The sequence below is a fragment of the Capra hircus genome, chromosome 6, assembly GCF_001704415.2.
Source record: "Capra hircus breed San Clemente chromosome 6, ASM170441v1, whole genome shotgun sequence".
In the NCBI taxonomy this organism is placed as follows: Eukaryota; Metazoa; Chordata; class Mammalia; order Artiodactyla; family Bovidae; genus Capra; species Capra hircus.
The window spans coordinates 102814647-102829559 of NC_030813.1; the positions used below are offsets into that span (position 1 = coordinate 102814647).

The following is a 14913-nucleotide window of genomic DNA, read 5'->3' on the forward strand; positions in this document are numbered from 1 at the left end:
TTGTACAAGCCGGCTTTTATGTATTAATAGTTACCAAAGAAGAGCTCAAATAAAGATACCAGTTTTCTCTTAGGACACATTGTCTTGCTATCAAATGATATTAGTACTGTTCATCTCTGACTACACTGGACATCAAGACTCCTCAGGGCTCTTCACTGTCTGTTATCTTTACAGTTTCTTTATTTAGAGGACATGAAATGTGTAGAGATTTTGCTGGGCCTCCTTTTTATCAGACACACATGCACACCCACACAGAAGCTAAAATTAGTTGTATCAAGCAGTGTATAATCATCCTTATTTTAAACTGAATTTGGTGAAGAGTGCTTGGCTTTATTTTTTCTCTGTTTAAACTTAAATTTTGACAAAAAACATTAATGAGCAGCTACCATTTAACAACTGAATATTTGTTTGCCATAGGAAACATCCCCCTCAACCACACTTTTCTTTTTGTTTTTAATTAATTTATTTTTAATTGGAGGGGAATTGCTTTAGAATATTGTGTTGGTTTCTGCCATACATCAACATGAGTCAGCCAGAGGTATACATATGTCCCCTCTCTCTTGAACCTCCCTCCCACCTCCCACCCATCCCACCCCTAGAGGTTGTCTCAGAGCACCAGATCTGAGTTCCCTGTGTCACACAGCAAATTCCCACTGGCTGTCTAATTTTACGCATGGCATTGTATATGTTTCAATGCTACTCTCTCAACTTGTCCCCTCCTCTCCTCCCCCCAGTGTGTTTACAAGTCTGTTCTCTTATGCCTGCATCTCCGTTGCCATTAGAGTCATTTCTAATGAGGTGGATGAACCTAGAGCCCATTATACAGAGTGAAGTAACTCAGAAAGAGAAAACAAACTAGAAATCTAGAAAAATGGTACTGATGAAATTATTCTCACTTTTTAAAAAAGTAGTAGGTTCTAGAAAGTGTGATTTGATATGAACTATGAGCCCTGGGTTGGTCATTCGCATATAATTATTTAAGTAAATGACTGTAAATAAACTTGAATAAGCATTGGATTTATATGGATTTTTATTAGGATGTTAAGATATTGACAATAACACACACCAGTAACAAAGAGACTTATTTCACTTTTCTGAAGTGCACATGATACTATGGACAAAATGAATGTATTTTTTTAGCTTTATAATCTTTAAGTATATTATAAATGGATGCAGAGAGTAATGAGTTAAACTCCTGTTCACAGTGTACAATATTTTACATATACTGACTCTTTAATTTTAAAGTTTTATTTCTAAAGCTAATGGTAAATGCCTGGTGCCTATACTGTTATCAAGCAGTTACTCTCATTGTCTTCTCAGACATGCAAGCATTTTGCTAAATATAAATCTACAAGTATCACATTGGATATACTTCAGAAGTGGTCAGAACAAAGGAGGAGGCTGGGTATTTTGAGTTCTTTCAAATCTTAATTCAAAACAGGAGATTTTCATCTATGTCTTCTGTAAAAAACAAACACAAAACATACTTTTAGAAAGTAGTCAGAGCAGTAACATAAACCATGTTAGAACTAGGGCATCAGAGAAACCATGAATAAGGCAGTACAACAGTGGTTCTCAGTCCTGGAAGGGTGTTAACATCACCCATGAAACTTGAAAAAATACATATCCTCGGACCTAGTTCCTGGCCTCCTGAATCAGCATCCCTGCTGCTGCTGCTAAGTCACTTCAGTCATGTCCGACTCTGTGCGACCCCATAGACAGCAGCCCACCAGGCTCCCCTGTCCCTGGGATTCTCCAGGCAAGAACACTGGAGTGGGTTGCCATTTCCTTCTCCAGTGTATGAAAGTGAAAACTGAAAGTGAAGTCACTCAGTCGTGTCCGACTCAGCGACCCCATGGACTGCAGCCTACCAGGCTCCTCCATCCATGGGATTAGATGGATCAACGACATGTATACATTTAGGAAAGCTGTGCAGCTAGTTCCTCGGTGGTTCAGCAGTAAAGAATCTACCTGTAATGTAGGAGATAAAGGACACATGTGTTCGATCCCTGGGGCGGGAAGATCCTCTGGAGAAGGAAATGGCAACTCACTCCAGTACTCTTGCCTGGGAAATCCCACGGACAAAGGAGCCTGGCTGGCTACAGTGTATGCGGTTGCAAAGAATTGGACATGACTGTGCAGCTGAGCACACAGGTGGTTCTGATGTAGGGTGAGAACTGCTGATAGAGGAGGTTGAGGGGAAACCCAGCCAGGAACTACTAAATAGTAAGTCTCCTACATACGAAGCTTCAAGTTGCGAACTTTCAAAGATGTGAACATACATTCTCAAGTCCAGTCACATAAGTTCTTTCATATCTGGTGTCCATTGTCACATGCGTGCATCCTCTACAATTAGCCACGCTTTTGTGTACTTTACAGCACTGTATAGAGTACAGTAGTATAGCATCTTTATTTCAAACCCAGGATGTCTAGAAGCAAGCGTAAGAGCAGTTGTATGTAGCTGATTGTATTAGATGGGTACCTAGGCACGCGTTGCTGGACTTAACGAACCAGTTGAACATGCTCTGGGAATGGAACTCATTCGTATGTAGGGTACTTACTGGACTAATCTATAAGGGTTGCTGAGCTATAACCCAAATAAATAGAAGTATACATGAATTTGGGCAAGCTCTGGGAGTTGGTGATGGACAGGGAGGTCTGGCATGCTGCAGTCCATGGCGTCGCCAAGAGTTGGACATGACTGAGTGACTGAACTGAACCGAGTGCCAATTATATCAAATTTCCAAACAAGTAGTTGTAAAAGAACTTGTTGCCACACTTATGGAAGAAAACAGCATCCTCTGGGGGATGGAAGCAGGGTGACCCACTCTTAATTCTTGAGCAGACATGTAAAGTGGACTAATTTGAGGCATACTACCCTGTCTGGAACACCAGGCAGCTTCCCTGCCTGATGTCAGTCTTCATCTTGCCCCAGGGAGGGGTGTATTTCTCTTGAGCACTGGCTTCATTTGTAAAGTAGGGATAATAGTCTGCTTACTCATAAATTTACTTATATTTGCACTCATACTTTTTGTCTTCTTTCTGTTGTTCGGATGAGAGATGTTCCTCCTATTGCTGTTGTTTAGTCAGCCGTGTCCGACTCTTTGTGACCCCATGGACTACAGCACACAGGGCCTCCCTGTCCATCACCAACTCCCAGAACTTGATGAAATTCATGTCCATTGAGTTGGTGATGCTCTCTAACCATCTCATCCTCTGCCGCCCCCTTTTCCTTTTGCTTTCAATCTTTCCCAGCATCAGGGTCTTTTCCAGTGAGTCATTAGGTGGCCAAAGTATTGGAGCTTCAGCACCTGTCCTTCCAATGAATATTCAGAGTTAATTTCCTTTAGGATTGACTGGTTTGATCTCCTTGCTGTCCAAGGGACTCTCAAGAGTCTTCTCTAGCACCACACTTCTCTAGTTCAAAAGCATCAATTCTTGGGCACTCAGCCCTCCTGTTGACTTGGAGGCTAATCCTCTGCCTGTGTTCAGCGTCTCTTCACCCCCATTTTCCTCTTTTTTTCTTATATCCTCAGTCTTTCCTTTTCTTTCTTTTTTTAACCAGGCCCTTCCCATTAATGTTTAACTATGCTGCATATCCAGCCTTGAGAGCAGTGCCTGGCCCTGTGCAGACTGCCAGGACAGATTTGTTGAAGGAATGAATGAATGAGTGAATGAGTGAGAGCTCAAGCCTCTTTTATTCTCAGAAATGCTTCCCTCAACTCTGTATCCCTCTCTAGCTCATTCCTGCCTTCAAACCTCCTCTCTTTAGCCTTTCTCATCACCTCTTCTTTCTTATTGTGTCTGGCTTTCATCTTGACTGTTTCACAAAAACTGCTCTTCCAAGGCTACTGAAGGTATCCTTATTTCTACATCCACTGGAAATTCTTTTTAACTTTACTATGTGAGAGTTGGACTGTGAAGAAAGCTGAGCACCGAAGAATTGATGCTTTTGAACTGTGAGGTTGGAGAAGACTCTTGAGAGCCCCTTGGACTGCAAGGAGATCCAACCAGTCCATTCTGAAGGAGATCAGCCCTGGGATTTCTTTGGAGGGAATGATGCTGAAGCTGAAACTCCAGTACTTTGGCCACTTCATGGGAAGTGTTGACTCATTGGAAAAGACTCTGATGCTGGGAAGGATTGGGGGCAGGAGGAGAAGGGGACGACAGAGGATGAGATGGCTGGATGGCATCACCGGCTCGATGGACACGAGTCTGAGTCAACTCCGGGAGCTGGTGATGGAGAGAGGCCTGGCATGCTGCAATTCATGGGGTTGCAAAGAGTCGGACACGACTGAGCGACTGAACTGAACTGAACTGAACTGACGTCTCAGCAGCATGTAGCACTGTGGTCTCTTCCTCCTCTTTGAAACACCTCCAGAGATGTGGCCCTCTCCTCTTTTCTTTTTCCTTACAGGAGCCTCTTCATTCTCCTTCACTAAATCCTTCCTCCTCTGTCCATTGTCTGGATGTTGCTCCTTGATACTCAATGCAAGACCTTTTCCCACGTAACTCGGCACCTTTTCCTTAGGGAATTGATTTCCTTCCCTGGTATCAGTTATTTTCTGTACACTTGCAATCGCCAAATACGTATTTCAACTCCCCAACTCTGTCTTGAAAAGCAGACTCATATATTCAACTATCAACTGTATGCTGTCACCCAAGGACTTAAAAACTCAATGTGTCCCAAATGGGATTTAACATTTTCCCCAAACCAACTTCTGTTCTTGTGTTTACTTTTCAGTGGAAAGTGCCTCTCCTTGGTCTGCCCTGCCGGAGCCAGGAACTGAGGCACTGTACACCTCTTCCTCTTGGGCTGTCAACTGCCAGCTTCCAGCCCCCACGTATTTCCTATTGAACATTGTCTTATTATTTCTACATACTATACATCTTGAATATGTTTATATTGTCAACTATATCTTGAATATGTTTATATTTAAAAATATATTTAAGGAGACTTCTCTGGCAGTCCAGTGGTTAAGACTGTGCTTCCAACGCAGGGGCTGCGGGTTCAATCCCTGGTAGGGGAACTAAGATCCCACATGCTGTGTGGCCAGGTCAAGAAAATATACAAATAAATAAAAAATAAAATAAATATAGTTGAAATATGTTTATTCGTCTTTTTCCCCCACTACAACTGCCCTAATTCAAGTTCTCATCAGTTCTTGCCTGGATTTACCACAAGGGTTCTCTGGCTTATCCACATTGTAACCAGAAGAATCTTTCTTAAATACAAATCCAGTGAAATCACTGCCTTGTTTAAGGCACTTTGGTGATCCTCCAGTACTCTGAGGATAACGTCTTTAACTGGCTTAGTAGGACCTGCATGATGTGACTGGTTTCTTCGTCTTACTTGGAAGGTTTTCCTAAAGATTCACATGGATATATGTCAGTCCATGGTATGCCATAGGTATTCAATAAATAAGACTCCTCACCTCTGCATTGAATCCCATTTTACACACAAGGAAGATGAGACTTGCTGAGGCTAAGTGGCACGCCCTAATCTGCAGAGCTCGTTAATGACAGAGCTGGAATATTTGAGCACATCTAGTCCAGAGCAAAGGGAGTTAAAATTCAGGACAACACTGGCTAAAATGTATTTTGCCCTGTGGATTTCTCAGTCCTAAGGGAGGAAAGGGTATGCCTTCAAATAGCCTCTTTTCCCCGCCTAGCTGCATCCCAAATCAGTACTTGTTTACATGTTCCGACTGAATATTTAATATCTGCTTTATTGGCTTACTCTGTGATAAATCTTTCCTTTCTTCTAAATAACATAATCATGGCCAAACCACAGTGAACAAACAAGATCATTAGGGGCTTTGCGAGTGGCTGAACTTGAAGCTCTTTCTGCTTCTCCCAGACAGTCAGCCAGCACAAGGCCTGAGTGGGCCCACGTGCTGAAGAGCTGCCAGAAGTTTCAAAATGAACAGTGAAGGGCAACTGGGTTCCTGAAATGGCCTCTGTTTAAATTTGACTTTGGATCACACCCTTAAAATCACGTGCTGTGTTAAGAGGGTGTACATAAATATGTCCTGTCTCAGCTAAATTTTTCTCTTGATTCTGGTGGAGAGGAGGGGGTGGGGCAGCTTGGGTACATTTTGTCTTTTTAAAATGGGAATTGGAAAAAACTGTGTTAACCCTTTTTAGGGATGTATGTCAGTGTGTAAGATAGATGTTGGATATCTATGAAAGTGAAAGTGAAGTCGCTCAGTCGTGTCCGACTCTTAGCGACCCCAAGGACTGTAGCCTACCAGGCTCCTCCATCCATGGAAATTTCCAGGCAAGAATACTGGAGTGGGTTGCCATTTCCTTCTCCAGGGGATCTTCTCTACCCAGGGATCGAACCCAGGTCTCCCTCATTGCAGGCAGATGCTTTACCTTCTAAGCCACATAGATAACACATATTCTGTGTTTATAGAAGATGTGTTAGAAAGGAAATTGGTATTATTTGCTTGAGTCTGGTTCTTAACTTCCCGTTAACTTCCTATTGATGCTAATAGGGTGCAAACAGTATGTGGTCGCCAGTCTCCGTGAGGGCCCCCAGTGATCCCCATCTCCTGTGATCTCCTCACACACCGTGGCAGGGTTCAACTGTGTGACAAACAGAATATGGCAGAAAAACGTCACTTCTGAGATTATTCCTAAAAGACATTGTGGCTTCTGTCTTGGACTCTCTCTCTCCTTCCGTCTCTCTCTGATCACTTGCTCTGGAGGAAACCAGATACCATGATTATGAGCAGCACTGTGGAAAGGACCACATGGTGAAGAACTGAAGGCTCCTGCTGACAGCCATGTAAATGAGCTTAGAGTGGATCCTAAAGCGTCAGTCCTCAGCGTGGACCCCAAAGCAGATCCATCCAGGTAAACTACCAGGGATTCCTGATCCTCAGAAACTGTGAGAGAGGTTTTAAACTTCTAACCTTTAGGGCAATTCGTTGTGCAGAAATACACAACTAATACACAGAGTGAGCTGCTTCTTCATTGTTTGCTCATTACAATTGTGCTTATGTTACCAGGCTTCTCCGGTGGCTCAGACAGTAAAGAATCTGCCTGCAATGCGAGAGACCCGGGTTCAGTCTCTGCATCGGGAAGATCCCCTGGAGAAGGGCATGGCAACCTACTCCAGTATTCCTGCCTGGAAAATCCCATGGACAGAGGAGCCTACCGTCCATCTCTTCTCAAAGAGTCAGACGTGACTGAGTAACTAAGCTTTCACTTTCAGGTGCTTATTCATTCTTAGCTCACTACAGCTGTGTTTATTTCATAGAATAACATTGTAGAGAAATGCTTATCTGTTTATCCATAAATGACTAAATCCTCATATTTCAACTGTTTCTTTCCAACGTCAAGGCATCACACATGTGCATGAAGAATATTTTTAAAGTGAAGTTCCCACAGAGTCCCTCTTTTGGGGAAACTCCGACCTTTGATGAACTTACATTTCTTTTACTTTTTGGTTGTATATTCATACTACGTGCATGTATATAGTGAACATATGGGTCAAACCTCTGCTATAGAGATTTGATGTTCATTGTTGATTTATATTCTGTAAGCAGATTTGCTTGCTCATTTTTGACTGTTTTTCATATCTTGATTATTAAAAGCATGGTTGCTCAGAAAAAAAATTGTGACTTAGGAAAAGAAAAGGAAGTAGATTAAGACATAACCTAGCAAAATATATGTCTAAATTTAAATTCCTCCACTGCAGGAGGAATTCCTTTTGGATTAAAGGAGTTATATCTGGGCACAACTGGTGAAAATCTTTTGTGTTGGTAATAAATTCTAAGATTCTTCTGGCATCTCCGATTTTCAGAATCAAGCTTGCTGTTTTACCCTTCACATTGTTGTTGCTCAGTTGCTAAGTTGTGTCCACCTCTGTGATCCCATGGACTGCAGCACGCCAGGCTTCCCTGTCCTTCACTATCTCCTGGAGTTTGCTCAAACTCATGTCCATTGAGTTGGTGATGCCATCCAACCATCTCATCCTCTGTCACCCTCAATCTTTCCCAGCATCAAGGTATTTTCCAATGAGTTAGCTCTTCGCATCAGGTGGCCAAAGTATTAGAGTTTCAGTTTCACATATAATTTTTAAAGTTTGGCCCAATATTCAAATTAAGGAAGGATATAAAATCCTTCCTTCCTTGCTCAGAGGGTAGCCTTCTGAGATTTGGCTCACCTGTTGGAGTTCACATCACTTTCTCAGGTTTAACCAATTTCTGAGACCTCAGTGCCTTTACCTCTTAAATATTCACCCTTGCTACCCTTTAGAACAGGTGGCTCAGTGGTTAAAAAAAATCCACCTGCCAGTGTAGGAGATGCAGGAAACTTGGGTTCAATCCTTGGGTCTGAAAGAGCTCCTGGAGAAGGGAATGGCAACTCACTCCAGAATTCTGGTCTGGAAAATCCCATGGACAGAGGAACCTGGTGGGCTACAGTCCAGGGGTTCACAAAGAGTCAGACATGACTGAGTGCCTGGGCACCCTGGCACACCCTTTGGAGCAGATTAAGAAATGACCTTGCAGTGATAGCGATTCTACCGGGGAACACTGCCACCTTGTGGCTCCTAGGTTGCAGTCTAACACACAGCAAGCAGGACCCCTCTGGGAACTTCAGGGCTTAGGGCTTGTCTGGGGGAAGAAAACACCCCTCTCTCTGGCCTGACGGTCAATTTACCTTCTTTAATTTCAAAGCAGTGGCCCCACTCCTGCAGGGTGATGTGCTTATCCTTGTTGGGGTCACACTCTTCAAAGAAGCGCGTTATGCAGTGTTCCATGGGCACGAGAGATGCTCGCAAAGGCGCGAGCTCAGAGTGGGTTAGGACCCTGCAATGAGACAAATGGCAGCCAGTTAACTGGGTAACCAGTGTATGAAAAGTGAACTCTTCTGATCACCAAGGGCATTTTTCTTTCACAAGGTTGCCAAGGATAGCAAATACATAGTACATTCATGAAAAGCTACAAATGAAATAAACTATTTATGGGCAAGATGCAGCTTTTTGAATGTCAGTGGATAAGGTTTCCTTCTTCACTAGGAACTGTCCTCCCTCCACCCTAAATTTATCGGATGCACCCCAAGAATCATGTTTATGCAACCTAGATCTTACCACTGGCCTACCCGATTGTAGGCATTTGACTCAAGTGGGGTCCATCAGAGTATCTTGGAAATTTAGGATCAAGAATGAGAAAGAGGGCTTCCCTCTTGGGTCAGTGGTAAGGAGTTGGCCTGTTAGTGCAGAAGACACATGTTCGATCCCTGATCTGGGAGGATCCCGCAAGCTGGGAAGTAGCTAAGACCGTGCCCCACAACTGTTGAGCCTGTGCTCTAGAGCCTTGGAGCTGCAACTACTGGCCCACAAGTCCTAGAACCCGTGGTCTGCAATGAGAGAAGCCACTGCAATGAGAAGCCTGTGTACCACAGCTGGAGAGTAACCCCCACTTGCCGCAACTAGAGAAGAGCCGGTACAGCAACAAGAATAGCACAGCCAAAAGTATGAATAGATAAACAATTTTTTTTAAAAAAGAATGAGAACAAGTTGGGACTTCCCTGGTGGTCCAGTGGTAAGACTTCGAGTTTGCAGTGCAGGGGGCCCGGGTTCTATTCCTGGTCAGGGAACTAAATCCCACATGCTACAACTAAGACTCGGTGCAGCCAAATAAAGAAATTTTTTTTAAAAATGAGAAAGAGTTGAAAGGTCTCTGTAGGGGGCTGGACCCTAACAAGTGAACTAGGGAGCAGAGGTGTGGCCATATTCCATTGTTTTCAAAGCAGCTTTGTATATTTGTTTGGCATTTCTGTGTCCTCCAGTGGATAGTGGGAAGTTTCCTAAATCTGTTTAGAATTCTCTTGGTATAAACAACTAGCCATTATATCAGGGGCATGACCTAGTGATGGGAAGGTGGACAGTTTTTACCTGTCCCGAGGATGCTGGTCCAGTTCACTGAACTGCCAGTGCACAGGATACACGTACATGTGGTAGTTTTTCTTAAAGTCTCTTAAGAGAAGGTCAATGGAATGGTCTCCAGCCAGGAGTCTCTTTTCATCCAGGTAAATTTTCTTGACCTTCGGGAGGGAGAGGATCATCAGAGAATCAGACAAGTGTAATGGAATTATCATTTAATAAACTTTACTTGAAGTGTCATTGTAACAACAGAGGAAAACAAACCCAGAATGTTATTTGAGAATAAATTACATGCCTTCTAACTAATCAACACCACAGCCTTTCTATATAGAATAATAGCTAACAGTAAAAAATCCTGCGGTTTTTGAAGAAATTTAAATCTTTTTTTTATCTTTTAACCAAATAATGTCCATCATGTTTCTGAAAACAATGAGAAGGTTTGAATGAAAAGGGCTGAACTGATCTAGGCACTTAGTTGGTGAAAAGTCCTGCTCTTCCCCACTGGCATGCTTCATTCTTAATCCTCTATGTCAGTGGTCCCCAGACTTTACGACACCAGGGACTGGTTTCATGGAAGACAATTTTTCCATAGACCAAGAGGAGGGAAAGGTTTTGGGATGATTGATGGCTCAGAGGGTAAACAGTCTGCCTGCAATGCAGGAGACCTGGGTTTGATCCCTGGGTCAGGAAGATTCCCTGGAGAAAGAAATGGCAACCCACTCTAGTATTCTTGCCTGGGAAATCCCATAGACAGAGGAGCCTGGTGGGCTACAGTCCATGGAGTCACAAAGAGTTGTACACGATTGAGAGACTTCACTTCACTTTCAAGCACATTACATTTATTGCACACTTTATTTCTAGTATCTTTACATCAGCTCCACCTCAGATCATCAGGCATTAGATCCCGGAGGTTGGGGACCCTGGTCTAAGTATTTCTATCCAGTGCCTGTTGCGTCTCAGGTTAGTCTTGGTGTGATGCCATGTGGTATCTCCACTGAAATGTCCCTGTTTTGTATCTAATGTTCTTTACCACAAGCACCACCTGGGAAGCCCCATAATTATATACACATACATGGGCTTCCCAGGTGGCACTAGTGGTAAAGAACCCCCCTGCCTATGTAGGAAATGCTGGAGACAAGGGTTCGATCCCTGGGTCAGGAGGATCTCCTGGAGGAAGGCATGGAAACCCACTCCAGTATTCTTGCCTGGAGAATCCTATGGACAGAGGAGCCTGGCAGGCTATGTGTGGTCCACGGGGTCACAAGGAGCTGGACACGACTGAAGTGATTTAGCATGCGTGTTTATAACTATATATTGTCTCTTTGCTTAGAATATAAGTTCATGAAGCCAGAGATTTTTTTTGTTTGGTTCTCTGCTGTATAGTGCATGCTGGTGCTTCAGTCATGTCCGACTCTTTGCAAGCCCATGGACTGTAGCCTGCCAGGCTCCTCTGTCCATGGCAAGAATCCTGGAGTGGGTGGCCATGCCCTCCTCCAGGGGGTCTTCCCAATCCAGGGATCAAACTCCGGTCTCTTGCGCCTCCTGCACTGCAGGCTTGTTTTTTCCCTCTGAGCCCTCTTAGCCTCCAGGGGTTCCTCTTTGTTGTATTTCCAGCATGTAAATCAATTCCAGGTACCTGGTATATACTCAATAACTATCAGATGCTAGTTTTCCCCTGGGAACTTCTAGAACCAATATTCTGCCCTTTTTCATCTGTCAATATATTACTGACATTGTTAATAACGGATTTATCAGAGGATGAAGTGGTTGGATGGCATCACCGACTCAATGGACATGAGTCTGAGTAAACTCTGGAAGGTGGTGATGGACAGGGAGGCCTGGTGTGCTGCAGTCCATGGAGTCACAAAGAGTCAGACACAACTGAGTGACTGAACTGAACTGATCTTATATCATAAATCTGCCCTATGAGGGCAATAAATAGGTTTAGATTTAAAGAATATGTCTGGGCCTGAAGATATGAACACTGAATTGAGGTCAGTAGAGCTTGCTCTGGGTATGAGTTCCAGAGCCCTTGCTAAGGCCCCTGCCCTGTGTGTAGAAATGGTGGCTGGGTTTGGCCGTGTCCCAAACTTTGGGGCATGAACAATGACCTCTACTATTCTGTTCATCCATATGTATCAACCAGGTGTGGTTTTACGGAGGAACATAAGCCTTCACCATACCTCTCTCCCGCCCCATACCTTTTTTCCTGGTAGACAGACAGGGTAGCTGACCATGGATAACTTACTTTATTTCTCTGCTTCTCATTCAGATATCCAGAGTGTTCAGGGTTAGGTTCATAAAGCTGCACAAGGATATTCTTGAGCCAGTCTCTCATCCTTAGAGGAAACTGGGTCACTTCAAAGTCCGTACAAGCAGGAATAGCTGTTCCAAATAGAAAGTACACTGATTTTAATTTTGAAGTCTTACTCCTGTCCCAGGAAAAGTCTTCATAACAGGATGCTTTACACCTTCTGGTGACTGATAGCATCCTCACTGGTCCTCCGTCACAACAGCGGTCCTTTATCCTGCTGCCGAAACACAATTGCCAGGAGCATTGTAAAGCCATACTAGATGCCAGCGGCCTTTCAAAGATTTGATCGATCTGGCATGGAGCCTAGGAATCAGGATGCTTTAAAAGCTCTGTAAGTAATTGTGACATGCAGCCAGGACTGAGAACCACTGCTCTAGAATTCAGAGGTGGAGGTCACAAGAGTTATTTATTAGGAGAAAAGAGAGAAAGGCAGAAGTCAGCTAATACTGTGATAATAATATTAAATCTTGACTTAAAGGATTTTTTTTTCAGGTATGACATACCTGACATACCACCCAGTAAGTTTAAGGTGTATAGCATAATGACTTTACATACAGATATATTGTGTAATGGATAGCACAGCAAGCTTGGTTAACATTCATAACCTTGTATAGTGACCTCCATGTTTTATTTCCTTCTGGTGAGAACTTTCAGAATCTACTCTCTTAGTAACTTTCAAATATATTAGACAGCAGTGGCTGACCATTATGTTGTATATCACATCAAACATTTCTCAATCCTGCTACATGTCCCATGCAAGTTGACAACTGAGCTCTGCTCATCTCAGTCTCTCTGGGGTTCAGGGTAGGGGAGACACCACCATCTTAACACCATCTCAACACGAGGTGAAGGGAGCATGGAGAGCCATACACCAGCTCATTTATTATTTTTTTTCAAGTCAGATCTGATTTTTTTTTTCTTGTTTAGAATTTTTTGGGATGTGGTCCATTTTTAAAGTCTTTATTGAATTTGTTGCAATATTGCTTCTGTTTTATGCTTTGGTTTTTTGATCAAGAAACATGTGGGGTCTTAACTTCCCAATCAGGGACTGAACCCTCACCCGCTGCATTGGAAGGTGAAGTCTTAACCACTGGACTACCAGGGAAGTCCCCATATTCCAGCTCTTGAACGCTTTGCCCAGAGCTCATGTGGGTGATTTTTGCCCAGATTTCACTGGACAAAGCAAATCATATGGCTGCATCTAACATCAAGGGGTTGAGAAACTGACTCCTCTCATGTGTCCGGAAGGACAGGAGAGGTTAGTGAGCATTGCTCATGTGGAGAATCATTTAGTGACCAGAAGATGCAAACACAATTGAGAGTATCCTGGGGAAGGAAGACAATTTTTAAAAAAGTCTGGAAGAATAAGTTGTCTTTAAAGCTTCTTGGCAGGCTTTCACTTGGGAAGAGGACAACTAATTTAACAAAATTCCAATGATTCATCTCAGTTATTAAGTGGATAACATTATCATAGTGGTCTGAACCCTAGCTGCACATTAGAATTGTCTAGGTTACTTTGAAAACAAATGAAAGAACAATGCCAAGGTTCCAACTCAGTCCAATTAAATCAGAATCACTTATAGTTAAAGCCTGGGAATTATTCTTCTAATTTTTATTTAAAATTTTTATTTTATTTATTTTGGCTGTGGTGCAAGGCACATGGAATCTTAGTTCCCCAACTGTGGATGGAGCCTTTGTCCCTGGCATTGGAAGCGTGGCGTCCCAACCGCTGGACCACCAGGGAAGTCCTCATTCTTCTAATTAAAAAAAAAAAAAAAGCCTTCCCAGTTATCTTAATGTACAGCCTGAATTCAGTACTACATTAGATTTTGTTGTTCATGTTGTCTGCATATATATGAGTGCTGTGTTGTGTTGTGCTTAGTTTCTCAGTCATACCCCACTTTTTGAGACCCTATGGACTGTAGCCCACCAGGCTCCTCTGTCCATGAGATTCTCCAGGCAAGAAGTGGGTAACCATGCCTCCTCAAGGGGATCTTCGCAACCCAGGGATTGAACCAGGGTCTCCTGCATTGCAGGTGGAGTCTTTATCAGCTGAGATCCCAGGGAAGCCCATATATATATATATATGAATATATATGTATAAATACATTTTATTCAGGTTCACCCCAAACTCTTTTGGCAATGGTAGATGGCAGTAGTGATGGACTCTTACATTTGCAGGCTCCAAAGTAATCCAGCTGCAGTTGGTGCCCCTTTTTCGTCCCCTCCAGGCTGCACTTAGTAGCAAAGAGATGACAGGAGCTGGCATAGGTCTGATTGTCAGTGCCACAAACCTAGGAAAGAGAAGCATAAGAAAAACCTCAAGTTGATGAATGTTCATTGGGAAAGTACTCTGCTCTTTATAGGCTGTTTAACCAACTGCTGAGCCAAAAATGCGGTCAGGTAGGGGACGGTACTAAAATCATAACTATCCCATCTGACCCCCCAAATCAACTAACTTATACCCATGGTGATGCTAATTAGCTGATAAACGCAGAATAGAAACTGCAGATGATTCCAAGGATAGAATGAATTTTAAAATGAATTCTACATAAATGCCATTATTATTTGAGGGCACAGTTGAAATTCTTTGATTTTGTTGGTATTTGTTTCTCTTGGCTATTATTTAAATATCAGGTGATAACCGGGACATTTACTTCTTTTTAAACTTAATTTCTAAATTTTTGCCTGTGCTGAGTCT

At 43.0% G+C, this 14913-nt stretch overlaps 1 protein-coding gene across 2 annotated transcripts in view; it reads right to left on the reverse strand.

The window, feature by feature from the left end:
* The window catches only part of SPARCL1 (SPARC like 1), a 51325-nt gene continuing 37424 nt past the window's right edge, over window positions 1013-14913 (reverse strand). For both annotated transcript variants that reach the window (XM_005681882.3, XM_013964780.2), the window contains exons 7-11: window positions 14386-14506; window positions 12147-12283; window positions 9911-10059; window positions 8674-8822; window positions 1013-1461 (exon numbers count right to left, since the gene is read on the reverse strand). In XM_005681882.3, coding sequence (XP_005681939.2) covers window positions 1433-1461; window positions 8674-8822; window positions 9911-10059; window positions 12147-12283; window positions 14386-14506 — 585 coding nt within the window. In that variant the 3' untranslated portion in view covers window positions 1013-1432. The remainder of the gene's footprint in view (window positions 1462-8673; window positions 8823-9910; window positions 10060-12146; window positions 12284-14385; window positions 14507-14913) is intronic.